At 37.5% G+C, this 27350-nt stretch overlaps 1 protein-coding gene across 5 annotated transcripts in view; it reads left to right on the top strand.

Moving 5' to 3' along the window:
- UNC13C (unc-13 homolog C) overlaps window positions 1-27350 on the top strand; it is a 599855-nt gene that overhangs the window by 291973 nt on the left and 280532 nt on the right. For all 5 annotated transcript variants that reach the window (XM_064485583.1, XM_064485584.1, XM_064485586.1 and 2 more), the window contains 4 exons: window positions 3912-3990; window positions 6194-6265; window positions 18289-18508; window positions 26206-26433. In XM_064485583.1, the coding sequence (XP_064341653.1) occupies window positions 3912-3990; window positions 6194-6265; window positions 18289-18508; window positions 26206-26433 (599 nt within the window). The remainder of the gene's footprint in view (window positions 1-3911; window positions 3991-6193; window positions 6266-18288; window positions 18509-26205; window positions 26434-27350) is intronic.

Genomic DNA, 27350 nt, shown 5'->3' with positions numbered 1-27350 from the left:
AATCAGAAGCTAATAATTACTCTTAGAATACATGCTTAAAAATTCAAACACTAGCAGCACCTCTTGATCAACTCGGACTGGCCTCTGTTTCCTTCTACCACACACACAAAAAAAAATTAGCAAGAACTCAAGGTTTGAGGCAAAGCTATCCTGCAATGGAAATCAAGCTCTGTCAAATACTTCTAGGCCTGGGTAAATTGCTCAATTTAAGGTTTATTTAAGGTAAAATGGGATAAATGGTAAACCTCAATCCATATGATTGTTCTAAATACAGAATAATATAATCATATAAGCAGTAGTGTATGGTAAGTCAAATCCTGGCAGTGCTGACTCGGACTTTGATAATGACCTTGGGGATGAGTCTGAACTCTTCTGTGCCTTAATTTCCTCATTTATAAAGTGAGAGAAAAAGTTGTGCAGATACCTCATTGGAGTTTTTGAGAAAAAAATGAGACAATACTTGTAAAGTTGGCTGTAATGGTTAGCCTGGTGTCTGGCTCCTGGTGAGCACCATCTAAATATGATTAGTATTAGCTAGTGTGCTGGCTGCAGTTGGGGACAGCTTAATCCGATCAGCTATACCAGAAAGGATTGAGATCAGACAGCTTGTTCCCTAGAATTAGATTTCCCTTCAGAATTACTTGTTCGCTGTTGCCTGTGTTGATGACTCCCTCTGACTTCCTCCTCATTGAGCTAGCTAATGGCTTCTGGATTTTAGCTGATACCCATGAACTTGACCTCTTGCCTCTAAAGTCAATTTATTTACCTACCAATTTTTCCAGTCTTCACCATTTAAAAAAAATTTGATGGCCCCCAGATCTCTCCTGGTTAGGAAGACTCTCAGTAAATATTACAAAAATAGTTTATGTTTGTGTAGAACTTCACAACATTTATCATGCACATCTTTATTCATGAGGTGAGGCTGTTGGGGCAGATTTTTTTTTAATATTTAGGTTTGAAATAAAAGCTTTATTATTACTTGATAGATAAGCTCATTGAAGTATATGTTTGTATAAACTCCTTATAGTAATGGTGAAAATGTAAAATTATAAGAAAATATACCCCCATGAAAAACATTTTGGGCACTACCTGTGAAGGTTAAGAGAACGTTTTTAATGCATTGCAATTTTACAAATTACAAATGTAGGTTTAATGAAATTAAATGACAAATTCAAGTAGGACAGAGATGAGGTTTGATCCATGTCTTCTAACTGGGGCTCATTGTTTTGTGCTCATGTTTGGCCTGGGTCCTTGGATATCTCTGTTCTGATGAGGCAAGCATAAGGGTGAAGTGTGAGGTTCCAGAAAATCTATGTGTGCAACTAATTCCTGAATTTGTGAATACGCAGAATTGCTCAAAATTCTAGGTGGGTTTGAGAATTTAAGTTACGAGAAGGAAAACATAAAGAAAATAAATCATTTGTTTGTGATGGAACAAAACACACCATTCATTTAGATAAAACTTTGCACTTTATAAATCACTTTTTCAACCATTTTCACAATCGAATACATTTCTTAAAAAGTATTAAAGTCACATTACTTTGAAATCAAAACATTTCTAAACACTTGGAGGCAGCTAGTTAGTATGATTGCCATGTAATATCGTGGAAAGACATTTATTGATGTTTTCTTCGTGCCATTGTTAACTCTGTTCACAGAGGAGAGAAAGTAGAAACTGCTTGGAATCAGAGCCTTCGATTGGTGCAAATGAAACTGGAAAAAATCCTTTTAAAAATCCACTCACATAATCCTTTTCCCACATATTTGGTGTTCAGGTTGTGTGAGGGTCCAGCACGAACAGGCAGGGAGAGGAGGAGAATGTGGAAACAGGACAGGATGGAAGCAAGATGTTATACTGAGAGAGTAGTAGTCTTTCTAAAGATGCGTGTTGAAGAAAAGAAAAAAAAAAAAAAAAAACTCACTGCCTTTCCCTCTTCTACACTCTGCAGTTTTTTGCAGTTCTTAAGAGCATGCTACCAATGATTCTTTTGTGATCACAGTGCTTGATCTTTGACTATCACCGTGACTGTCACAGCCCTTGACCTATAGAGTGTCATTGGCATTATTCTGGACGAGGACGAGAGCTGTATATATCCTTTCTCAAAGGTTCAGTGGTGGACAGGGTCCTAACTGTCCTCTCTCCCTACCACACACACTGTCGTCCCTCCTATCTTTTTTTTTCTTTCCCCCTCTTCTTTATTTCCTCTTTCTCGATCTCTGCCCCGCAATTACTTTTGTCCTGCAATTTATGATCTAAAGGTAACTTTTAGTTCAAGTGCATGACCGTAAGTAGAATCTGTTCATTATTTATGGCCTTCTTACCCATGTGCAGTAGTTTTAATAGTTCCTATTTCTTACTGCATTTGATCCTCACTTTCAAACATAAGTTACGACATTATTACTATTTATTACCATTTTATCTTTATTAATATTTTGGCTCTGTTTTACATGAGCTGCATGATGCATTTGATGAATGTCCAAGAACGCCAAATTGGTACAACTAGAAGTATTAGAGTTAAGATTGCAGCTACAAAGAAAGATCCAATAAGACAAAGGTTTCCATTTGTGAAGTTATGCAGCAAGAATGAAACGTAGTCTCTGCGTCAGTGACAACTGGATGATAAAGTGCAGATAACTTATTATCGGCTGTCGTAGACTGTTCCAATGGCAGAGCTGCCCAGCTAATACCCACCAATGTGAATTGTGTTGTTCCCAGTGAAAAACCTGACTCTCAGCTGGGGTTTAGCTAGAATTTTGTAGTTCAAGTGAGCATAAGGAGAAGCAATCATCAATGATTTTAACACCTTTTTGGTTGTATAAACAGACTAGCTTTGATGCAAGAAAAAATCAGATTAAATGTGTTAAACTCATTTTAATAAACATAAATACTAGTATTTTACAAAACAGTTGTAAATCCAAAAGTGACAACATGCTTATGCTACAAACATTGAACACTGTCACATTTATAACATAGGGAGAGCCTTCTTTTTCTCTTACTGTTTCGCTCCACAAAGGTAACTGTGTTTATCAATTTGATGAATATAGTTCTAGATATTTTCTATGCATATTTAAACACACAGGCATATATGGGGTCATACTAAATTTAATAATATGCAAACTTGCTTTTTTCACTTAGCATGTTATTATTTTTTCATATATACACATAGATATTTACCTTACTTTAATTATTGCATTTTTTATCTACATACAGATATTCACCTTACTTTAATTACTGCATTCTTCCCATTGTATAATGTACTGTACTTCATTTAGTCAACATGCCATTGCTGGATATTTAGGTTACCTAACTTTTGTTGCTACTATAAAAAAAGTTGCAGTGAACATCCTTGAACAACTATTTTAATTCTGTGCATTTATCTTTGGATAAATTCAGGTAAGTGGCAATTCTGATATTAGGGAAGTTGCTAATATTTTAAATGTCTGAAGATCTGGAGATGCCACTTTGGAGTTCAATCTGTGAAGTTGTAACATCACAAAAATAGTGTTTTTACAATAAAAATAATCTCTTTACCATTGCAGGCAGACCATACTTCCACAAAACTGCCCTGGTTCTGTTTCCTCCAGGGAGGTGCAAATTTCCATATACCTAACGATTTTTTATTATCCTCTCTGTGATACAATAAAACAGTGTGTCGGATCAGGCCATGTATATTTTGAAGTTTCAATGTATGGAACTATCCAAGAAGGCAGGTCATCCCTATATGTGGTAGTCAGTCTCTCCTTCTCACTGGGCAAGGTCCTTGAATCTTGAATCTGCTGCTCTCTGAACTGATTGAAAACCATGGTAATCATTTAATCTTTTCAACAGCCTTTTTTACTACAAACAGTGCACTCTTTCTTATAGGGAGTCAGTTACCCATTGAAATTATTCCTTTTTTCCCCTCTTTCAGAGCTGGGCGGGGCCTTTACGGTATTGACAGCATGCCAGATCTCCGCAGGAAGAAAACTCTGCCCATCGTACGAGATGTGGTGAGTCACTCCTGTTTAAGTCATTTGGATTGCGTGTGTCGTCTTGGTGTTTATTAGCTGTCGTATTGCCCTTTTCATTAAATGCCTAGCCTGTAAATGTTTCATAGAATAAAACACACCAGAAGCTGGATTCCCGCAAGTGTTTTATTTCTTATTTCTTTAAAATCTATTAGATGGAGGAAATAACTCTAACCTTTTGACAGCTTTTGGTATTAGCTGAAATTACAGATGGAGTTAAAATGGCCCTGTAATTGAGCAGGAAGAAGTCACACAGCGCGTGGAGCTGGCTGCTGCCTCTGGGCTTGATATGCTCGGCGCTGTAAATGACCACAAGTGTAATTTGCACTGGAAGGCCGGACTTGAACTTCTTCACCTTGACCCTATAAACTTTACTGCTTCACAAAGCCAGCAGATAATATTAATTAATTCTTTATGCTCTTATATTAAGATCAAGTCTAGCCAAATAAATAAGCTGTTCCACTATCTAAAGAAAACCATGGCTTCCAAGTCTTTAAAACCTTTATTATCCCTGAACATAATTCTGAATAACAAACTTTCCCATAAGGAAATATGCTAGAGACCACCTGGAGATGAAAAGAATTTATAATGGTCTGTATTAAATTCTGAAAACAAATACCCATCAACATGAAAAACAAGTATTTTCTAGCATCCACAATGTTTTCATATTTTTCTTGAGGCATATTCTTTATTTCTTTTCATTTTTTGAGACATATTCTTGATGGTTTATTCCTATTATTGCTTAATAATTGATTGCTAAAATTTCCCTTTTAGCAACAATGTGCACAACTTCTTGATATCATTTTTAATTTTGCTGAGAAAACCTTCATCTGAAGGCCATCAATTTTAAAATAGGAAACATACAGTCTTGCCTGGAAAGATTTTATACTGGAAAACATCATATTGCTATACATCTGAGTTAGCTCAGGTTCATCCCATTATAGTGTGACATTATTTTAAAATGTTCGGTTTATTTGACATTGTTCTTTTTCTCACCTGTCTTATATCTAATTATTTATACTTTGTTTCCTCTGACACTTGGATTCCTCAGGCCATGGTGAGTGATTTTCAATTTACTTGATTAATACTTGGCAGTCTCCTCAAATGTACACTGCATCAGGTCCTGGGATAAAAGGGGGCAAGAAGGGCAAACAGAAATAAAAGAATAAGAAGTTTGGGTTCTCTAGGAATGTAACATCTGGTTCCATTCTAAAAGCCAGACCGCTTATGTAAACAGCAGGTGCCAATGCAGGCTGAAATAGAATAAAAACATAATTTTTGGAACATAGTTGTCAGAAATGGAAGCTTATCCTTGGAGGTGAGCCCTCGATAAGTTTACACGGTAGGACTGGAGATGGGTGGAAAGTGACTTCCTCACTTAGGACTGTCTTTAACTGAGTGCAATGGCTTTGTATCTCCAAGGAGATATAATTCTGACCAGATACATTTTTCCACTATGACTTCCCTTTGTTCCTGATGGGAGAGAAGGTTTAATATTCTCATATAGGACTTCTGATTTCCAGAACTCTCTACAGCACTGTCAAGTTACTATATTGCCTGTTTCAGGTGGGAACAGCATAATGGTTCTGTTTTCCAGGGGACATGAAAGGGGCATGACTCATACTTAAAATCACCTAAGTTACCAGCATTGAGTGAAGAAAACAAATCTGGGAATGATGATTGTCAGTTGATAAAATGGAACACTTGAAAGAAAATACCCTGGCTAGGTATAGAGGAATGTTCCTGGGAACTGTGAACAGCTCAAGAATCACCTTGTCCCAGCTGTGATCCGAGGCTGTCAGACAGATGAGCTGGCTCTGTATCAGTGGTCACGTTCTGTGAAGGAATGTGATCATGATCATCTTGGGGAAAACAGTGCTCTAGAAACCTCCTGCTAGTCTAGAAACCGTAGGCTGGGCAGCCTGCCTTCCTGGGCCTCAGTTTTATCATCTGTAAAAATGTCGGGCCTAGGTCTGATGATCTAAAGGGGCTTTTTCAGCTTTCATGGTCAGTGAATCCATATTCTGGACGAATTGGTTGACTACTGAAAATGGTAGTTCCCTTCTGACTAAATAACAAATAGTGATGGTCATTATTTTCGTGTTCTGCTGAGCAATATGTATATAGCAGCCACCTCATGTACCAGTAACTCATAACTCTTTTTTTTTTTTTCTTTTTTTTTAAGACCCTGGCTGCCCGGAAATCTGGACTCTCGCTGGCTATGGTGATTAGGACATCACTTAACAATGAGGAACTGGTAGGTGCAGAGTCAGTAACCAACAATGCATTGATCATAGTCTGGGGAAAGCATTCTACTGGGGCCCCTTCACTGGGATGCTCACTCCAAAGTCCTAGGAATAACTGGGAATGTGGGGAAAGTCTGAACCGAAACAAATTTTCTCAGGCCTCAGCTTCACTATTGTACAAATGATCCTCCGCTGATCAAATAATGCGTGCACTTTCCCGTCTGTGCAAATGTTCTTTCATCCCCATACAGTTGACCTGTGACAAAATCCTGCTGACTTTTTATAGTTCAGGTTTTGCCTCCTTTCTGAGGCTTTCCTAGACACTCTCCTCCCCTTTTGGCTCACTTATTCGTTTCCTCCTCTGGGCTTTTCTAGCATTTAGTCATACCCTCCATAGTAGAGTGTGGTTTAGCATGGTTAAGAGTGGAGGCTGCTTGGGGTCAGTCCCGTCTGTACCCCTTGATTAGCACAGTTATATCTGGCAAGTTACATAACTTTCTGAACCTGAGTTTCTCTCATCCATATAGTGAGTGGATAATAAGATAGAAGATTAAGGATAATAAGAGAGAAAAAATGTTTAATATGCTGCACAGCCTAGGGTACCGTAAACAGTTACTATAAGCTGCTGCTTTAATTATTTCTGTTACTACAGTTTGATTATTTTGCATAAGCCTTTCCTCTTAGACTCTGATATCCATGAGGGTAGCACTGTATCTTGTTTGTTTTTCTTGTTAAGTAAACCTTCATCCCTCTTGCTTAGCACACTGTCTGGCTTGAGATAGATGCTTTGCCAATTCTTGTTCAATGAAAGAACCAACATGAAGAGAAGGTACAAGTAGTTTGCAGATATCTAGTTCAGGGAGTCTTAAATTTGGCTCATTACAATCACCTGGAGGAGCTTTACAACATACCGATGTCTGGGTCACATTTCCGTGATTCTGATTTAATTGGCTTTAAGTAGATCGTGGATAGAAGGTTTTTGTTTGTTTGTTTGTTTGTTTTTTAACAAAAACGAAAACACCTCTCAGGCGGTTCCAGTGAACAGTGGATGTTGTGCCTGGTAACTCCATCCTGCGCAGCCACTCTGCTGGGGCTTTTATCCAAGACAGTCTATCTGGGCCCTCCTTTACTGCAACTAACATACTCTACCTCCCCCAACTTCAGAGGCTTGTCTGTCTTAAAGAATAGTAATTTGGCCAATGATATTACCTGCTTTAAATTTCTCTCCACATGACATTTAAACACCATTATTTATATCAGTATTTCTCATTCTCTTCTTCCTGTCATTGCCCTCTTCCACCAAGAGCCAACCTTTCTTAGGTCTCTATCAGCAGGCCCCCTCAGCCCCATAAACATTAGCGAGAATACATGCCCATTTGAATATCTGGGTGCCCCAGCAAGCTCACAACATTTTTTTAAATTGAAGTACAGTCAGTTACAATGCGTCCATTTCTGATGTACAGCACAATGTCCCAGTCATGCATATACATACATGTATTCATTTTCATTAAAGGTTACTACAAGATACTAAATATGGTTCCCTGTGCTATACAGAAGAAACTTTTTTTTTAATCTGCTAGATATAATGGCTAACATTTGCAAATCAAGCTCACAACATTTGGTATTGTGCCACAGGATTTGAAAAATGCGGCTGCTTTCCCAGGGGCTTATTCTCTATTAGATTTGTGATGCCATGTCATATTTAGATACAAAGTTTGGAAATGAGACAGTAAACCTTCTCTGGTAGATGAGAAAGCCTCATACTGCTTACTGAATCTGCAAAGTATCCAGTCTTTTGCTTTTGAGGATATCATTGCAGTGGGGGGTTTTATTGATAAGTGACTAGACTATTCCTTTCTTACATTTTTAAATGTGATATTGCGTTTGAGGCACAAATACTCCTTCCTGTGAAAAGTTAAGAAGAGAGCGATAGAAATGCAAGGAATGCTACTACTATATTTCCTGAGGTTCTGCAGGAAGCACACCCTCACTTCAGGGTTAAATTGGCTATTAATCTCCTCTGCCGCGTTTACTTAAAAGTACCATGTTATTTCTTCATTTCAGAAGGCCTATGGAAAAGATTTTTCTGTGTGGGTGTCGGGTGGATGAATAGAGCCCATCTAAAACTCTCTAGAGCTCTAAAACTCCTAGAACCCATTTCCTGGGAGCCCATGTCTCAAAAAGCAAATGAAAACTGATTTTAGTACAACAGGCATATGAAATGTCCCTCCTGACAAGCTGTCACATTAAGTCATTACATGGACAATGGACATAAATGCTGGAGCGAATAATCTCCACATCTTGGTGCCGCAAGTCCCAGGCACCCTGAATGTGAAAGCATGAAATATTTGCCTTAACGTGAAGAACAAAGGTTTGGCCATGTGGAAAATGGTAGCACTTTTATTTTAATTAAAGAGATGTGTGGTGAAAACTCAGTCATCTCTTCTAAGGAAGGAAAGGGCTATAAAGTCTGATACAAGGTGACAGTAGGCCAGCCAGCACCACCTCTGTTAGCATTCTGTTGTCAATGGGGGAAGCGTTGCTGGGTGCCCCATCCATCACGAGTTCCAGCTCACCACAAGGAGGTGCTGGGGCTGGTTGGGAATCTAAGTCTAATACAGCCTAAGGGCTGTAGTTCTTGACTGTTCCCATCTGGTTTAATACACAAGGCAGGATCACCATCTAATGTCTGTATCCACAGCAGCCGTCCTGCCAGCGCTCTGCTGCCCAGCTTCATGTCTGCTTTCCGAGTGGTGGTTTCCTAGGTTTTGGACTCAACAGTGGGGCAGTCAAAGCAGATCCATTCAGTATTTCAGTGAACACTAATCGACTGTCTGCTGTGTTTCAGGGATTGTTTCAGATTTGGGAAATAAGGCAGAGAGTAACTCATCTACAAATTCCTGCTGTCGTGATCCTTATAGTGAGAGGGGAGCTGAGATACCACACTTTGTACCCGCTGTTGCCATAGTTCACAATAGAAGCTTCCACGCAGGAGTATTTAAACTAAGACCGGCTTAGATGATGGTTAGGGGAAACTCAAGTAGAGCGAGGAGTCCGAATCACTAAGCTCAAAAGAGACTGTAGAACACTGTTCTATCTGGGTTGATGACCATGTTTAGGAGGCTGTTCTAATGCTATGTTTATAGGGAGCGTCAATTCTCAGTAAGCGTTGATATGTCTGGGATGGTAGGGGTCCTTCCAATAACAGGATTCAGGCCAAAGAAAAGGGACTGACAAGAACGAGGGTGTGGGAGTTATCAAGCGAGCAGACCTGGGCCCTATTCCTAGCATGACTCTAGTAAGGTACATGGAAGGACGGAGCAGGTCAGAACAACTCTCTGGTACCTGGGGTTCAGTCTGGAAGCTGCAGGCTCATGGTTCACCCAGCGACTCTGGACTCCTGCTCTCCTGCTCAGGGATCAGGAATCCCTTCAGACCACATGAGCGAGTGATGAGGTGATAGGGCCTGAATCTGAACCTCAGCTCTACCTCTTACTCCTTTGAAAGCTCGCTTCTTAATACGCCTTGCCTCCCTGAGACTTGTTCACGTGATGCTTAAAGGGGTGGAAGTATACTTACCTCACAGTGAGTGGGAAGTAAAAGGAAAGTCTGGCTGGGCAGAGCAGCAACAGTCAGGGACTCACAGTGAGGTCCCCAGAGTACATGCTAAGCCCAGTGCCTCCCTGTCGTCTTTGCAACTGAGGGACGGATTCCAGGGAGCGCTGACCTGGGAGTCAGCAGTAATGACTCCGACTACAAAGACTGTCCCGTGTTTACAAGTAGCATTGTCAGTGATCCTTCTGTCCTTCTTCCGGAGCACAGTCTTTGGCATGAAAAAGATGTTGGTCCAGTTTACCCTTTACTAGCTGTGGGAACTTGGGTGAGTTACTGAAATTCCCTTGGCCTTGATTTTCCCATATGTTTGCTAATTATGGAAGATTTTTGCACTTCGATTCAAGTAAAATGGCCTGTGGTTTACTGTGTCTTTGAATGATTGTGGCATCAAGTATAATCTAATTTTATAAAATAAGATGGGGAGCTTTCCTTTCTGTCACTTCTCTGAGCTGATCTGCATAGAGTAAGTGTTGCTAAACCTTGAAAGACTGACAAACCTTACCTCTAAAGCCATCTTATAATTTTTTTAGAGTGATCATTTATTTGACTCCTTAATCAATTTATTCAGTGTAAGAATTCTGTCCATATTCTTTAAACACTTGTTCATGAGTCAGTTTTGATAATTTTTCCAGAAACGTGTCCTTTTTTCTAAATTTACAAATTTAATAGCATTAAGCTGTTCATGTAATTGTATCATTATTTGTAAGAGCTGTGGTGTTTTCATCTTGTTGTTAACTATTTGCATTTTTTCTCTTTTGTAAAATCAGTACTGCAAGAGATTCTCTGCCATTTGTTTTGCTGACTCCATGTTGTTTCTTTGTTTTCCATTTCATTTATTTCTGCTCTTGTCTTACTTAAATTCATCTTCTACTCTTCGTATTGACCCTGAAGCTATTTTTCAAGCTTAAGTTGAATATATAGTTTGTCAATTTTTGTTGTTGCTGTTAACTTTTCCATACATATGAATGAATGTCTACAACACAAAGAAAGGGGATAAGTAATAATAGAAACACCTGTGTATTTATTACTCAGCCTTAAAAAGAGATTTCCACCCCTTACGTAGTCCTTCCTTATTTTCTTCCTCCTTCCAACCTTCAAAGAATTTGTCATTCACTTATTGCTTTTGTTTATATCTTTACCACATTTGTGTGTTGTAACTTAGTTTTCTTTTTGTCTTTTGTAACATGTATGCATTTAAAAGTTCATTTTCCACTCAGCACACTTCAGCTGCATCATACAAGTTTTGCTATATGTGCTTTTATTGTTGTTGAGGTAGAATTATGAAATGATCCAGTGATTAATGTTTTGACTCATTAGTTACTTACAAGGGTTTTCATTAATCTTCCAAAGATAAGGGCTTTATTTTTGTTACTGCGTTGTATTCAGAGGACCTGGACTGTACATTCAGTCTTGGTATTTAATTGAGGATTGTTTCATGGTTTAGTTCTTGATGAACTTTGTAGATATTGCATGTGAGCTTTTTCTGAGTCCATAAGTTTTGGAACTTCTATATTCCTGATAAATTGTTTCTTTCCACTTTTGCTAGTAATCCTATTAATCTCTTAAATGCTTCTTAAAAATATTCTGTGTGATGATAATACAGCTACACTAAATTAGGTTAATATCTTCCATGATAGAAGTTTTTGTTGCCCTTTCTTTAAATCTTAATGTGTTTTGTGTGTAGCTCATAAGCAACAGATAGCTTAATCTTGAAATTCAGTCTAAGAATTTGTCTTTGTCCAGGTTAATTCAGTTTACATTTATCATAATAAATTTGAGCTTAGTTCTATTACTTTTAAAAAATTTACTGTCTCTCCTTTTTACTTTATTTCTTTTCTAGGCTTCTATTATGTAGATTTTTTTCTTTATTTTCCCTGTTTTCCATTAAATAAATTAATCTATACTATTTATTTTAATATAGTAGGTATATTTTTCAAGGCTTAATAAAAATACTTTTCAGATTATAAAGTTGATCAATAATTCTGTCCTGAAAAAATATATAAAGGTCTGAAAATGCTTAGGCTCTGATTACTACCCTCAACGCTCACGTTGGTAGAAGACAAGTCTAAATGTCATGTCTGAAAACCCCAAGTGCTCAGCCCAGGAGTTTAACACATCACAAGCACACCACTTAGATTTCCACAGAATTCACTTTTGTAATTGTGTCATTAATTTCCTTTATGTATTTTTTTTGGACACCTGGTGAATCTATTTCTTTTGAGCTCTTCTACATAGTTAAAAAAAAAAAACCCAAAAATTTCTAACACTTACCCAGTAGGCTCTATCACCTTAGTCTGCTAGGTTGCCAGGTCAGTTTTCCAATATGCAGAGAGAGCATACTAATATTTCTAGAGGGTTGTTGGGAGATTGAAATGAGGTAACAAATAAAAAGCACTTCAAACATTTTGGACACATAAGTAGGTAGTAAATATTAGTTAGTTTTATTATTAACTGCTTTCACCACACAACTTTCCATGGCTCCATGATTGTCTTTCTTGGCTGCGCAAGAGAACACTAGGATGGGTTCCCTTTAAGAGGGATGGTCCCCCCACCTTCTCCCTTCGCTATATAACATCCTATCCCATCTTCCTACTCTTTCTTGGCTTCTGTCAGAAGATTTATAAGAACTCAGTCTCTGCCCCAACTGGAAAGAATTAGGCTTTCCACATTACAATCTCCAAAATTTCCCTTACTGGAGAAATTCACATTATTTTTGGCCTCTTATGGTTGATAAATTACTCACCTCACACCACTTTCATTATTTCTATATATATTTTTTTCATTGAAAGTTTGAATTGGAGAAAAACCAGTACTTACAGTTTATGACAAATTTACCCTAATTTGTTATCAGATCAAGTTCCATGTTGTATATTGACATGGAACCACATTGTACTCTGGAGTGCATATCCTATATTGTCCTTTCCTTAAATCAAATCATCTATTTTGCTATTGTTTTGTCTTCTTTATTTGGACTCAACCTATAAGTTACTTAGGTCAATGGTAATTGGTATCTATTATAAAACAATATGAGTGAAAACAAATTACTTGCTGTCTTCCATGGATAGACACATAACTTTTAGTCTCTGCACTTCCTGCTACAAAAAAATTTACCTGAGTAGTTTTAGCTTCTACAGTCAATCTTACGTAATGATTAGTTTGAGAAAATCTGTCATGAAATTATGTCTGTTTTTTCCACTTAGGAACTTATTCTACCATTGTTCTGTCTTCATATTTATAACAAATTTCAAAGACCACATTGTACCTAATCTTTGCTGTGCAAACCTTTCTGATGCTTTTGTCCATAAATAGCAAGGTGATACCTAGAGGACAGTAAATAGATTGTTTTTTTTCTAAAAAGCACACATCAAGTACACAGAATACACTTGAAAAAAGCTTATTTTTTTCTCAGAATTATCAAAATGTGATTATTTTTGAGTATAGGAAAGATATGGTTTGCATAATCCTGCAAGCAAAGCCCACAGGATGAAGAGAAAAATAGAACTTCCTTAGTTAACTCACTGGTTAACATAGGAGGGGAAAAAAAGAGAAAAGGTATATGGCACATGGAGGCAGACAAGCTTTGCTCCTGTTATAAGTGTGAACAGTTGGTAGACTGGCATTTTGGTGGCCCCAGAATGCTGGTAATTGTTCTTGGCAGGAGGCCTGATTGCTTTATTTCTCAGACTTCTTGTAATTTCCCCATATAGTTATCAATAGAAAAGGCAATTCATTCCCTTCCAGTGTCCAAATTGTTCAAAAAGTGACATATTAGGGTGACTCACTTTAAATTCATTTCTCAGTGCAGGAATTTTTAACAAAATATACGTCTAAAACACGAGCATCTTCCCTTTTGTGGTCTGTAGGTTGTACTGGGCTACGTAAAGGCTTATCTCCGTGAAAGTGTTCCGTACTGTCATTGTTGCAGATTAAAGCAGTGTCTAAACACAATAAAATTTGCCTTATTTTCTAGAATCACTTCAGTAATATAAAAATAATTTTGAGGCGTTTTCTTCATTTTACTTCATTGCAAAAATCTGATATACTGGCTATGAACGAAAAAATACTGGAAGAACGTGCGTCAAACCATACCTAACTTTGAAAAATTAAATTATGTTTTATTTTTTCTCCTTTAGTGTTTTATTAGTTTATACATTACTTTTGCAAGGAGCATATATTTTCTTATCAGAACATACATACATTTTAGAAAATAACATGTGTTTGTAGAAGATTTGAAAAGTTTAGAAACACTTAAAATAGATTAGCAGTAAGTCTTCCAAACTGCTGAATCCACTCTGTCCTTTGGTCCTAATTCTAGTAATTAGGACTCTGCTTATTCTTTGGACCACCTTCTCCATGCATCTGGTACCTGGTTTACTGAGACCAGAGACTCTTTTGATAACATACCCAGTCCCCATCCTTTCACATCAGCTTGCATGCTATTAGCCGCACCTGATTATTTCTGCCTGTTCTAAATGTGTGTATGTGTGTATATGTATATATATTTTTCTCTTTCTTTTAATCCAGCTCCTAAAGGTGAGTTACAGACTTCCATTTCCAGTGGTCCATGACTAATTTTAGGCTTTCCCTTTGCTTTCTTCTGCTTTATTTTTACTCAGTCACCCCTTATCCTGTCTTTGTCTTATTCCACAAAAACTCCATACTCTACATCTTTATAATCCTAATTGATCTGGTCTTATTTTACTGCTAAAAATACACCTTCTTTCCCCCAAGGTGCAGTATTCCCTCGAGACATAAGAATCTCCCTCTTAGGAGATACACTTTTACATGCTTTCCTTAGCTGTTCATTTCCTGACCATCATTCCATCTGGTGCTTTGCTGGAGTAAGAAATATTTTCATATGCCATTTATGTTAGAGTAGTTTTCAGCTTTGATAAACATGGTTCCATATTCCAAAAATCAAGAATGAGAAAAACTCATATTGTTTCCTTTCGACTGGGGATGTATAACCTGTAGTGAACTACCTAGTGTATTTCTCCAGCTTCTATAGCTTTTAAATGTGAGTGCTTATTTCAGTGCCCCATTCAACTGATTTTCAGTATGCTGTCTAGTGAATTTTCCATGTTTCTTATCTTTTGAAATTAGCTTCACTCTTTTTTCATGAAATGGACCATGCCTCTTACCAAACCAAACCAAACCAAACCAAACATTTCAATGAAAGCTTCTCAGCTGTCTGTTCAGAACTGTCTTTTGCTTGTTTTCCTTCAGCATGTTTAATTTGTAGCAGGCATTTCTTATATTTATTACTCCCACTATAGCCCAAGGATTTAGAGAACTGACTATATATCACTTGAGTTCAGTAAAAAGAAGATGGACATAGGAGATTAGAGAAAATATATTAATCATTTCCTTAATCTTAAATTATGCAGATACATCCATGTTCAAAAACCACACCTTGCCAACTCTGCTAAGTTAATCTGTATTTCTTGCTTTTCCTGTGTTCAAAACAGACTTTTGTTATTTTCCTACCCAGTGTTCCATTGCATTAGAATTATTTTTCCCCTACTAAGATGAACGAGTTATGCGACTCTAAAAATACCTAAATTCCGTTCTCATTTTTTAGTTAAAGCAAAAATTCTCTCTCTTACACATACACACACGCACACACACACACCCTACCTCACAGCCCCCTAGCCCCTCAGCTCAGTTAGAACATGAAACTGTCTATGAAGAGCTGATGGTAAATCTGTTATGTCAAGAATCATTCATTTCACTTTGATGAGATTGAATATCACTCTGCTAGGCAGTAAAAAGAAGACAAAGATGAAATACGTACTTGTAATTATAAAATAACTCTTAGAAGTTCTTTTCAAGACAGGACATCTTCATTATGGAATGAAACCAAGGAGTTTATTGACTCAGACTCTCTTTATTGAAAAATGATGGATCCACTTGTTCTGTCTATATCAACCCTAATAAGGAGGTCTTCTGTTTGAGTAATTCCCATATTTTGAACATACTGTTGCTCTGTGGACTCACTTGAAATACAAAGAGCTTTGACCAGATGCTCATATGGCAGTAGGACTGGATCTTGCTGTACAAAAATGAGAAAAAGTCATAGTAAAGTTCAACTTCCTGGTAGGAAACCTCCATGTACCATTACTAGACATATTCTGGGGACTTATCAGCTAGACTTCTGCAGGATTTATGAAAATAACCATTCATTATGCATCAGGTAGTTGTGGGAAATAAGTCACCTGCATAGTGGGTTAGGAGAAGCAAACAGAAAGACTCATCTAAGCAAGTCACCACTAATACTTAGTATTTATTTAGAGTTTGAAGACTTTGGAATACATTTGTTACCATCGCACAGTTTGGTCTTCAATACAATATAGTAGATAGGTAGAGCAGGCAAGTGTGGATTAGATCATTTAAGTCTCTTTGTAGATTAATACTTTTAAGTAACAACATTCATTCATTTCACACGAAAAATGTATTGTACCCTTGCTGTGCCCAGGGACAGGGACAGGCACTGTTTAGGCATATGGAAGGCAGCTCCTGCCTCACAAAGCCCACTGCAAAGGTTGTGTGATAGGGCCTGTGCCAGGGAACTCAGGTCTGTTTCCTCCTCCCACCAATGGCTTCAGTGTGCTTTTAAAAATTACCTCCCTTCTAAGTATAAATCATCACGGGAGAGGCTCTCATTTAACCCTTATCCACCACTAATGCTTTCTTATGAATTAGTTGATGAGCTCCTTCTGAAGGGATAGGGGAAGAAAGCAGTCCCCTGCTGAAAGATCTGTAGAAGTGTGCTTTGGGACTGGGGAGGGGTGTAGTGTTTGAGAGGGTGCAGAATCAGGAAGGAGAGGCCTGGGTAGGATACAAAAGAGGGGTGAGGATGTTTCTAGAGGGTTAAAGTCAGCATTGAGAATATTTTCTATTACTTCATAATTCCACTAAGAACCAACTTAAACCAAGGATAGCAATAATTTCCTCTTTTAATTGAAGTTTAATTGATTTATGATATTTTAGGCGCACAGCAAAGTGATTCATTTATATATATATATATGTTCTTTATCAGATTATTTTCCATTATAGGTTATTACAAGATATTGAATATAATTCCCTGTGCTATACAGTAGGTCCTTGTTGTTACCTATTTTATATCTAGTAGTGTGTATATGTTAATCCCAAACTACTAGTTTATCCACCCCTTTCCCCTCTGGTAAACATAAGTTTGTTTTCTATGTCTGTGAGACAATTTCTGTTTGTAAAGAAGTCCATTTGTATCCTTTTTTTTTTTTAAGATTTTACATGTAAGTGATATCCTATGATATTTGTCTTTCTCTTTCTCACTTACTTCACTTAGTATGATCATCTCTAGGTCTATCCATCTTGCTGCAAATGGCATTATTTCATTCCTTTTTATGGCTGAGTACTGTTATATTGTGTGTGTGAATACCACATCTTTATCCATTCATCTGGTGATGGACACTTAAGTTTGTTTCTATGCCTTGGCTATTGTAAACAGTGCTGCAGTGAACACTGGGGAGCGTGTATATTTTCAAATTAGAGTTTTCTCTAGATATATGCTCAGAAATGGGATTGCTGAATCATATGATAACTCTATTTTTAGCTTTTTTAAGGAACCTCTATACTGTCCTGCATAGTGGCTGCACCAATTTACATTCCCACCAATAGTGTAGGAGGGTTCCTTTCTCTCCATACCCTCTCCAGCATTTATTATTTGTAAACTTTTTGATGATGGCCATTCTGACCTGTGTGAGGTGAGACCTCATTGTAGTTTTGATTTGCATTTCTTTAGTAATTAGCGGTGTTGAGCATTATTTTCCTGGGCCTGTTGGCCATCTGAATGTCTTCTTTGGAGAACTGTCTATTTATATCATCTGTCCATTATTTTGATTGTTTTTTTTTATATTGAGCTATATGAGTTGTTTGTATATTTTGGAAATTAATACCTTGTTGGGTTCATCATGTGCAAATATTTTCTCCCATTCCATAGGCGGTTTTTTCATTCTTACTTTTTTCAATTCATGTTTCCTGATCTCCTGTCTCAAGCCAGAGACAAGGTTAGGCACTGAGGATTGATACAGCAGTGAGCACGCTGTTCATCATCCCTGCCTTGATGGAGTTCACAGGATAGAGGGACGTAGGCATTATCAAGTTACCAGAGCTCTCTGCTGCTAAAAGAAGCCTATGCAGCAGTAGAATCCAGTCTTACCTGAACATCAGAGAGTTTTCATGCTCAGATAACTGAATTGGGCCCTAGAACACTGGCCCAGTGGAATTAATATGATGACCGTTACTACTGAAATCAGCAACCAAGGGGTTCCCTCAAAAGCACATTTTCACGAAAAAGTGGTAAAATGGTTTGCTTTATGTTCAGATTCTCCAGGTTAACTGATATGGCTTGCACTGGTAACTTCTCTCATCTTTGCAGAAAATACATGTCTTCAAGAAGACTTTGCAGGCATTGATCTACCCCATGTCCTCCACCACCCCACACAATTTTGAGGTCTGGACAGCTACAACACCTACCTACTGTTACGAGTGTGAAGGGCTCCTGTGGGGCATCGCCCGGCAAGGCATGAAGTGTCTGGAGTGTGGAGTGAAGTGCCACGAAAAGTGTCAGGACCTCCTAAATGCTGACTGTTTGCAGAGTAAGTACACGCTGAGGCTGAAGAAGTGGTTGTGCAGAGCCTGCCTTCAGCCTGCATATTTTCAGCTCTTGCTAATTCTCAGCAAATCCTACCCATTTCCCTCCTAATGCTCCCCCAGAGATACACACACTGCCCATCAAGTCTCATGGCTGATGGTGTGTTCCTACAGTGGTGAACTCAACACCTTCCGATTCCCCAGAATGAGTGCCTGGAGTTCAGCTGCACTCAGACCAAGTAGAAAAGTTCCAGGTGACTTCCAGTCTGTTTTCAGCCTTGTCTCGTGACAGCCTTATGTGGTAAGTTGGCATATGTAAAGTCGTGTTCCTCAAACAGGGGTTGAGGCACACCCTGGTCATTGCAGCAACTGGAATTCTTTTCCAAACCTATCTGATGGCTGCCTGAAGGAGCTATGCTTTTCTGCAGCCCCTGGAATTGGGAGGTCTTGTGTGTCAAAGACACATCGGACTTACCAGAAAAGTGACCTTGAGCAAGTTTTTCTAACTTCTCAGGGCTTCATTTTCTTCCACCAAATAAACAGGAATAATACAGTTTACTTCAGTGGGGTTTTTTTAGATTAAATGAAATAGTTTATCCTAAGAGTCTGGCACACAGTAGATGCTCAGTGAATACTAATGACCTTCCCCATTCTTTTACATTTCTGAATAGGTAGATGTCACTTTGACTTTTATGACAGGTTATCTTAAATTTTCCATTTCCAAAAACAAAAAAAATCCTTTATACTGATATACTTTATCTTAGGTCCAGAAATGCAAAAACATCACACTGTAAAATACATATTCCGACTTTCAACTGCTGGATTTGTTTGGTTGTGTCTGCTGACCTTAAATAGCTAAAAAAAACTCACTGCCAAAGAAATTTATTTAAACATGGATTTTAATTTTCACATAATGTATTTATTCACATCTAAATATTGTCCCCTCTGTTTGTTATTTATGTGAATGCAGTCAATGCAAAGTGCAGGAGTTGCCTGAAATTGAGGAGGGCAGGGGAAAACATCAAAATAAAAATTAAATCAGAAATGCTGCCACAGCTGGCTCTTGTAGTAATGGTCACACACATTCTACACTTTGCTCTATCTGGTTAGAATTCTTCCAACACAGTCAGATCAGATTGAGATTGTTAATGGTAATGCATGTGTTTTTTAAAAGCAAAATAGTGCCTCTTTTTTGAAAAATAAAGATATATTTGGGAAAGACTACTTGGAATGGGGATTGACACAGTGTTACTTGGCCAATTTACTTGCAAAATCTCATAACACAATTAAAATTCAGGCCACCTGTGTGAAAAGAATTGTGAACAGGCATGTTAAGAAATAATCATACTGGGGCAGTGACATTTTGAGAAAAAACGTGTAGGAAATGTATTGCCATCTAGAAACAAATGGCTTGAATCCATTAAAGAAAAATTGATGCAGATCACATCTAATGAGCTCAATCTTTCAGTCCTTTAGAGAAGAGAGATGCCACCCATTCATTAAACTTTAGAAACATTTTCATAGTCTGTTTCCATTTCTTAAGACAGCAAACATTATTTGATACTGGTTAAATAAATCAGGCAAGTTTTTCATTGAAGTAATTCATTAAAATGCACATGTAAATTGCAAGAATCAAAAATAGTGCAGAAAAATGAGGGTAGGTTTCTATGCCTCAGGAAGGGGACATTTTCCTTAGTAACACCTTACTTTTCCCTAAAACCCATACTGTCACATTGAACAGAAAGAGATTTTGGTAGCATATGAATACAACTTTACCACTTTCCACAGTAACTGTCAATACAATTGAAAAATTTTCCTACAAAATTGGTGACATTTTCTTCAGAAATTTTTCTTTTCATTGCTTTAAGCAAGAAGTTTGCAATGGTAACACCTTATGTGAAATACTTCCTCCTATACTGAAACAGAAACAAAAGAAGAAAATAAAAAGAGAAATCAGCATTGGAAATATAGCTAATGCAGTGTCCTGTAAACGTAAGGAGGTTCTGTGATTTCCTTCTCAGAATGTCATCATTCAGTTTCTGTTGGAACACCTACAGAGAAAAGTTAACACCTTGGCAAGCAGCTTAATTTATACTAGAAAATTCTAGCTTATGAATTAAAATTTGAACCAAGTCCTGCCTTTTGGCAGCTTCTATCCTTTAAGCCAGATCTTGTCTCTGGAGAAAATATTTAATAAATTGACTTCTATTGTATATGATAGCTTTTCAAATACTTGAAGGTAATCATCTTTAGATATCTAGAACTCATATTATCTTGCTAATTCTTTTCTGAAGACAGTGCAGCCTTTCAATATACATACACATATGCTCAGAATAAAACAAGAAAAAAGAAGTTTACAGTTGAGTGGCAGAGGGTGAGTATGCCTTACATAATGTCATAGAGGTAACCTATGCAAAAAAGCAAGGGAGATCAGTGTATTTTTTTCATAGTCTTTAGCTACTTGAGAAAGATCTGGCTTCTAATCCTGTCACTTGTAGAATATTATAAAACCTCTCTGAGCACTTTTTTTCCCCATATGTGCGAAAAGAGTTAATAAACTTGTGAATGCCCTCCAGCTAAAGACCGCCAGGAACATACCTTTGGTTTCAAAAGTTCAGTTTATTACCTTTTTCTTTGTTGGAGAATGTACACCAGGGTGAACCACAGGGTGTCTCAGTGAAAGGGTGTTAGAAAGCACAGGATTCCTCTGGATCGGGCGTTGTCTGGAAGTGAGGGCAATTCCATGATGGTGTATATTTTAAAAAAATCTTTTCTACCAGGAGAGCAGACGAGAGTGAGGCTGATAGCTATACTTACTAAAGAAAGAGCAGTCACTCAGTTCAGTCAGGAGAAGGGATGTTTGGTATTTTGTGGTTGTACGGTGACCGTGTTTTCATCAGCAGTTAAGAAAAATGATGAAGTGGGCTCGTTTGTCTTGCTTTAAGAAGGTCTGTGTGTGAAATTGGTGTCCTGCGAGATTGCTAACACCCAGCTGGAGAGCCACTTAGCCTAGTTGTGAGCGCCTGGCTGGCTTCTGACCACAGTGTCAACCAGTCATGTCAGCCAGGTTTCCAGGTGTCAGAGGTTATTTTAAAAAAGAGAAATCTTGTGTTTGTTTTCTTTTTGTTTGTTTTTAAGTGATGTGAAGAAATCTGTGTAGCTAAGAGTGGTAAGACCAAAAAGATCTTTTCTCTTCCATCTCTCCCTTGCTTTCTTCTTTTTCCTACATAGTAAAAATGTTTTTGTAATTGGGCCCCCCACTTTTTTTACGATTAATTTGTTTTCCTAATCCCTATACATCATTTTGGAAATGACTGGGGAGTCTTGAGAAAGTGAGTATCAACAAAATGTTCATGAGATACTGTAGCTTTGACATACAGTTGAAAGAGTGCATTCCTGATTTTGCCCTTTTTGGTAGGCAGAGATTTCTAAACTTGTTCTAAAAGTTTGTATTTCCTAAAAGTTGGGTGATTGAATGTGGTGGGGTTGGTATGGGTGGAGGGAAGGGAACAATTGTTTTTGCTGGTTTGGGGCTGTGAGCTTACTGACGGCGAAGTCACTTTCTAGAAGGTGGCAGTTCCTTGAAAGGAGGCTACCTGCCCACATTCTCCCACTGTCGGTGACGGGGCCACGTACAGAAGTGGGAGATGATTCTATGCTAGATCTGTGTTCCTCCAATTACCCTTTTGCTGAACTCCAGTCCTTTGTTGTTTGTGAGAAATCGTGTGGTGTTTGTGGCTTTGACCTTACAAGAAAAAGGAGGCAGCTGACTTGAAGACGGGGGAGTTGTAGATTTGTACCTTGAAAGATTGAAGGCATGTTAAAAAAGGAGGGTTAAGATTATCCTGGTTGTAAAGCAGCTAAAGGGAAAGGGTAGGAAATGCCAACTATGTGCCCACCTACATGATTTCATGGGAAAGAAAAACAGAGGCATCAAAGGCAGGTCCACCTACATGACTTTACTGAGATAGAAAAGAAAAGCAATGAAGTTTCTCATGCTCGACACTCTTAGGGAGACACACAGCCCAGTGTCAGACTTCCCAGGTTTGCTAACCACTTGCTCCCTCTGGATTCACTAGCTTCAAATGCAGGCAAGCATTTATGCATGTTCATAGTAAATAATAATAATAGCTATGATTAGGATTATTGCTATAATTAGGATTATTTTTCTCAGTCTCTTTGCTCTCTGTTGTCTTTTATGTTCAAGCACATCATTGGCGCCCATCTAGCATTTAGCTTGTGCAGACACGTGAAATTTAGATGCTTTGGGTAATGAATACAAATTAAAGAAAAATGAAGAGTTCTGGTTAATTGGCTGTCCTATTAAATTAAGTGAAAAAAGAACCATGTAGGGAAAGTTTGCCTCTGTCTAAGGTTGAATTCTCTTGCAGTTTTGTTATACATAATTGTTTTGTCGGATCTGTCAGTCAGGTGTTTTTAATGGTAACAGAGATGCATCCCCTTTGGATACGGTAATACTCTTTACAAAGTGCTTTCACTGTATAATCTCTTTTGATCTCATTTATTGTTGATCTCTGGTTGGCATGCAACTGTATTTCAGTGAAGCTGATAGATGTGCTACACACTTTGAAGGAAGACTAGTGTAAATACAAATCTTTCTATCCCTGAATAAGCCTGAAGGAAAATAAGCCTAAAGAGTTGGAAATTCACAACAAATTGAAAACATTTAAGAAATAATTTTATTAGAAAAATAAGATATGTGGGTTCAATAAGTAACCAGGCAATGAAAAGTAGTTGTAGATGAGTGACAGAAATTACGAATTTGCCTTTGTATCCCTGAACTAAATAAATCTAATTTGAATCATTTTCTTTGGATCAAAAATATAAAAGTAGAACTTTTAAAAAGCTACATATCTTTCTAAGTGAAATTTTGCCCTTTATGGGAACATAGATGGACTTGGAAGGCAATATGCTAAGTGAAACAGGTCAAAGAAAGACAACTACTGTATTAATATCACTTATATATGGAATCTAAAGTTACAACAAACTAGTGAATGTAACAACAACAAGAAAACAGATTCACAGAGAGAACAAACCAGTGGTTACCGGGGGGGAAAGGGAAAGGAGGAGGGGGCAAGAGAGGGGTAGGAGAATAAGAGCTAGAAACTATTAGGTATAAACAAACCACAAGGATATTGTACACGCAGGGGATACAGCCAGTATTTTATAATAACTGTAAATGGAGTATAACTTCTGGGAAAAATAGCAGAGAAGGAGATCTGGCATTTTCTTCATTCACCTCTGCTGTTTGACTTGTTTCAAGGAACATACTTTTGCCACTGTAGCTCAGAAGGAAAATCCAATAAAGCATATTTTTAGAAATGTAGAAGGAAAAAAGAAAGCTGATGACACTAAATAAATAAATAAATAAATAGCTACATATCTTTTCTAGAAAGAGCAGATAAGAGACTCAAACATAAGTTGGCTATTTCACAACACAGGGGTCTGTCTGTTGTCTGTACATATCAGAGTAGATGCTCCAAGGTCAAGAGTGTTGGTGAAGGCTTTCAAAGCCAATTGTCAGGCTTTTCTAATGAATTTTTTAAAAGAATTCAAGAGTCAGTCATTAAGTACAGAGATTTGATTTCTTCGGAAGAAAAATCTCTTGACATTTCAGCCTTGAATTTGGGAGTTATTGCTGGACTGAGCATGTATTCTGTGGGTGGTGGTCAGTTGGCTCTTCCAGAATTTAGAAAAATGATGCAAAATACATTATAAACTCTTGGAGCTTTAACACTCTTTGCTAGAGCTTTGACGGCATTAATAGCCACAGCCATAATAGTTGTTTAGAAATTTGGGGGAAGTCGGCATTTTTATAACACTTCTAACCCTTGGCACGTTCTTAAGATGGCCTTTACAAATCAGACTTCTGAGGCAATTTGAATCTTGCAGATGACTTTCACACAACTGCTGTCCTTTCTATTCAATGAATAAGCTAATACTTGAAGTAAAATGTTAGGTGGGGAGTCGCAGCTACATGGCCTAAGCTAATTTTGCTTCATAAAAATTATGCATTTTGGAGTTAAGCCATTATTGATGAATTACAAACATGCTTAGTTGCTTGAGGGTACACAATTCACAGCTGTCCTAGGGCATGTTTCAGCAGATGACTAGGGCATTTAGAATGTCCTTTCAAATTACATCTTAAATGGAGTACAGTAATTTTTACTATTCTTTTAAAAATATGGTTTAACTCCTCAAAGTTTAAAACAGAAAAGATAGACAGGGTAACTGTTCTTCCTACCACTAGAATATTCATCTCTTAAATGAAGATTTTCACCAATCACTGCTGTCAAATTTTATATGTATTTATTATAAAGGGGAGTGATAGTTGACCTTTCCTTTTCTGATCAACTTTTAAATTGAGCATAAGATTCACAGAATTAGATTCAAAGATTACTGAGGCTATCCTTTGTGGTGGGAATTGTACAGATAAATTATCACATTCACTCTTTAAACATTTTATGAGATATTATTATGCCTATTTCAGAAATATATTTCAAAAAGTATAATACAGGTTGGACAATATTTAGAGTCATGTAGGTAAAAAATTACAATTCCTATAAAGACAAGTTTTCTTATTTTCACTGCATCTCAGTTGCTTCTGTGCCAAAAAAAAAAAAAAAAAAAAAAAGGTTTCAGCGGTGGCATTTCCCACAGACCCTGATATGTGGGCTTTTGCTTTCCTACTTCAAACTCAGTAAGGGATTATGAGAATTACAATTAAGGCCCACTATTCTTGGAATATTGAGTAACCCAGAGGCCACACAGAGCACCAGGACTGTCTGGCTGGCAGTCAGAGAAGGCAAGGGACCCCAGAGTTGTCTTTTGGAAATCCTTCACTGCCAGGATTTGTGTTATACACAAAAATGCCCAGAAAGTTGAGACTAATCTTAAAAAATAATGTCCTAGAAATCAAAAAAGGGTTTTGAGTGGAAAGTAAAAATTCAGCCTGTTTAAAGCCATGGCCACATCATAAAATGAAGAGTTCAAGTCTGTGGTCCATGAGGTACTTGAGAGGTCATCTAGCCCAGTGGTTTCCAAATCCATTTTAAATAGCAGAATCACTTTTATTCCAAGTAAAACCTTACCCTATATTTCAATATAACAAATAGTGGTGGTCATTTATTTTGCAAGGAAAAAAATGTAAGCTTTTCATTATAAATCTCATCAATACAAATAATTAGGTGCTTTAGATGAACACAAGTGTTTGAAATAATGACTTTCAAATGACATTTGCCATTTCATTTTCAGGAGGCAGGCAGGGTGGCTGCCATATTCATTCAGTCTGTTTCTCAGTTTTGTTTTGGTTACCCATTGAGTAAATACCAGTGGTATATATAACACATTTGATTGTGTACATTCTTTTTGGTTTTGAAATTTGCTTTTGAAAATTCAGACCCAATATTTGCACAGCCGTGACTCAGTTCAATAATTCAGCTGAAAAAACTGGGATCATTGAAGTCCATTTACTTGCCACTAACACAAGGGTGGGTTGTTCTAAATCTCCACCTAGTGCTTATTCTCTTGATATTTTGTGAAAAAGCCACCCTGCCTGCCTCCTGAAAATGAAAGCATTCATTCATTCTCATGTTCTCCTTTTCTTTTCCCCCTCCCTCTCTTGGACCATCAAAAAGTAACTTCATGTATACTTACATCACCATTGATTTTTCTATTATAGGAGCAGCTGAAAAGAGTTCTAAGCATGGTGCAGAAGACAAGACTCAGACCATTATCACGGCTATGAAAGAAAGAATGAAGATCAGGGAGAAAAACAGGCCAGAGGTATTTGAAGTCATTCAGGAAATGTTTCAGATTTCTAAAGAAGATTTTGTGCAGTACACAAAGGCGGCCAAACAGAGTGTCCTGGACGGGACATCTAAGTGGTCAGCAAAAATAACCATTACAGGTAAAAATAAGTCTTTACAAAATTTTTTTAGTCCCCAATGAAATTTTTCTATGTCTTAGAAATCACTGCTAATAATAGTTACAGGTTAAAGAAAGAGTAGAATTTTTCAGTCTTGTCAATATTGACAAGAAATCTAATTTAGACTTCAAATTTCTAAATATATGCTAGATAATTGAAGTAATTTCAGTCTGTGTCTTATTCTCATCAGAAGCTCTCCCAGAGGAAGAAAGTTCTGTTTTCCATTATGTTCATCAACATCCTTCAGTTACAGGAGCATAATTCTGTTGCTGCCTGCCACCGACGAATGACAAGGGAGGCCAGGAATCTCTTCAGTCAGTTTTTCTTAATGTGAAAAGAAATACCGTTTTGCTTACTCTGGGAATCGATGTCCTTCATCCATTTGATCCTTGAGTCAAGGCAGTTTGAGTTTAGTGATGTCTAGTAATTTGAACTTCTGAAGTTGCTTGTAGCAGCAACAGCAAGTGCGTATGTTACCATGCTAGTATTTACCAAGCCTCTTCACTTACTCACACTGTATTCACAAGGCAAAGTAAAGATGCTTTTTGCACTGAGTTGAGTTGATCAATACTGACAGCAAACCCATAACTAGATAAATACATAGCAAATCACAGACCTTTGATTTCCATTGGGTCATTTCCTTCTTGTATGTACATTCTCATTTCTCTATACATGTTTACAGTAATATATACGAGTAAATCGCTAATATGTATGTGTGTATATACGTATATAGCTACTATTTATTACAGGCAAAGCGTGTATTAGTCAAAGGAAGGCTTTAATATTCAGTGACTCATTCTTTTATTAAACATTTTTTTAAGTCCTGTGCTTTATAAGAATGAAAGCAGTGGGGATGTATCTGCAAATCCCGGGGACAAAGTAATAGAAACTGTTTCCTT

The sequence above is a fragment of the Camelus dromedarius genome, chromosome 5, assembly GCF_036321535.1.
Source record: "Camelus dromedarius isolate mCamDro1 chromosome 5, mCamDro1.pat, whole genome shotgun sequence".
Lineage (NCBI taxonomy): Eukaryota > Metazoa > Chordata > Mammalia > Artiodactyla > Camelidae > Camelus > Camelus dromedarius.
This window is presented reverse-complemented; position numbering and strand designations above follow the sequence as displayed.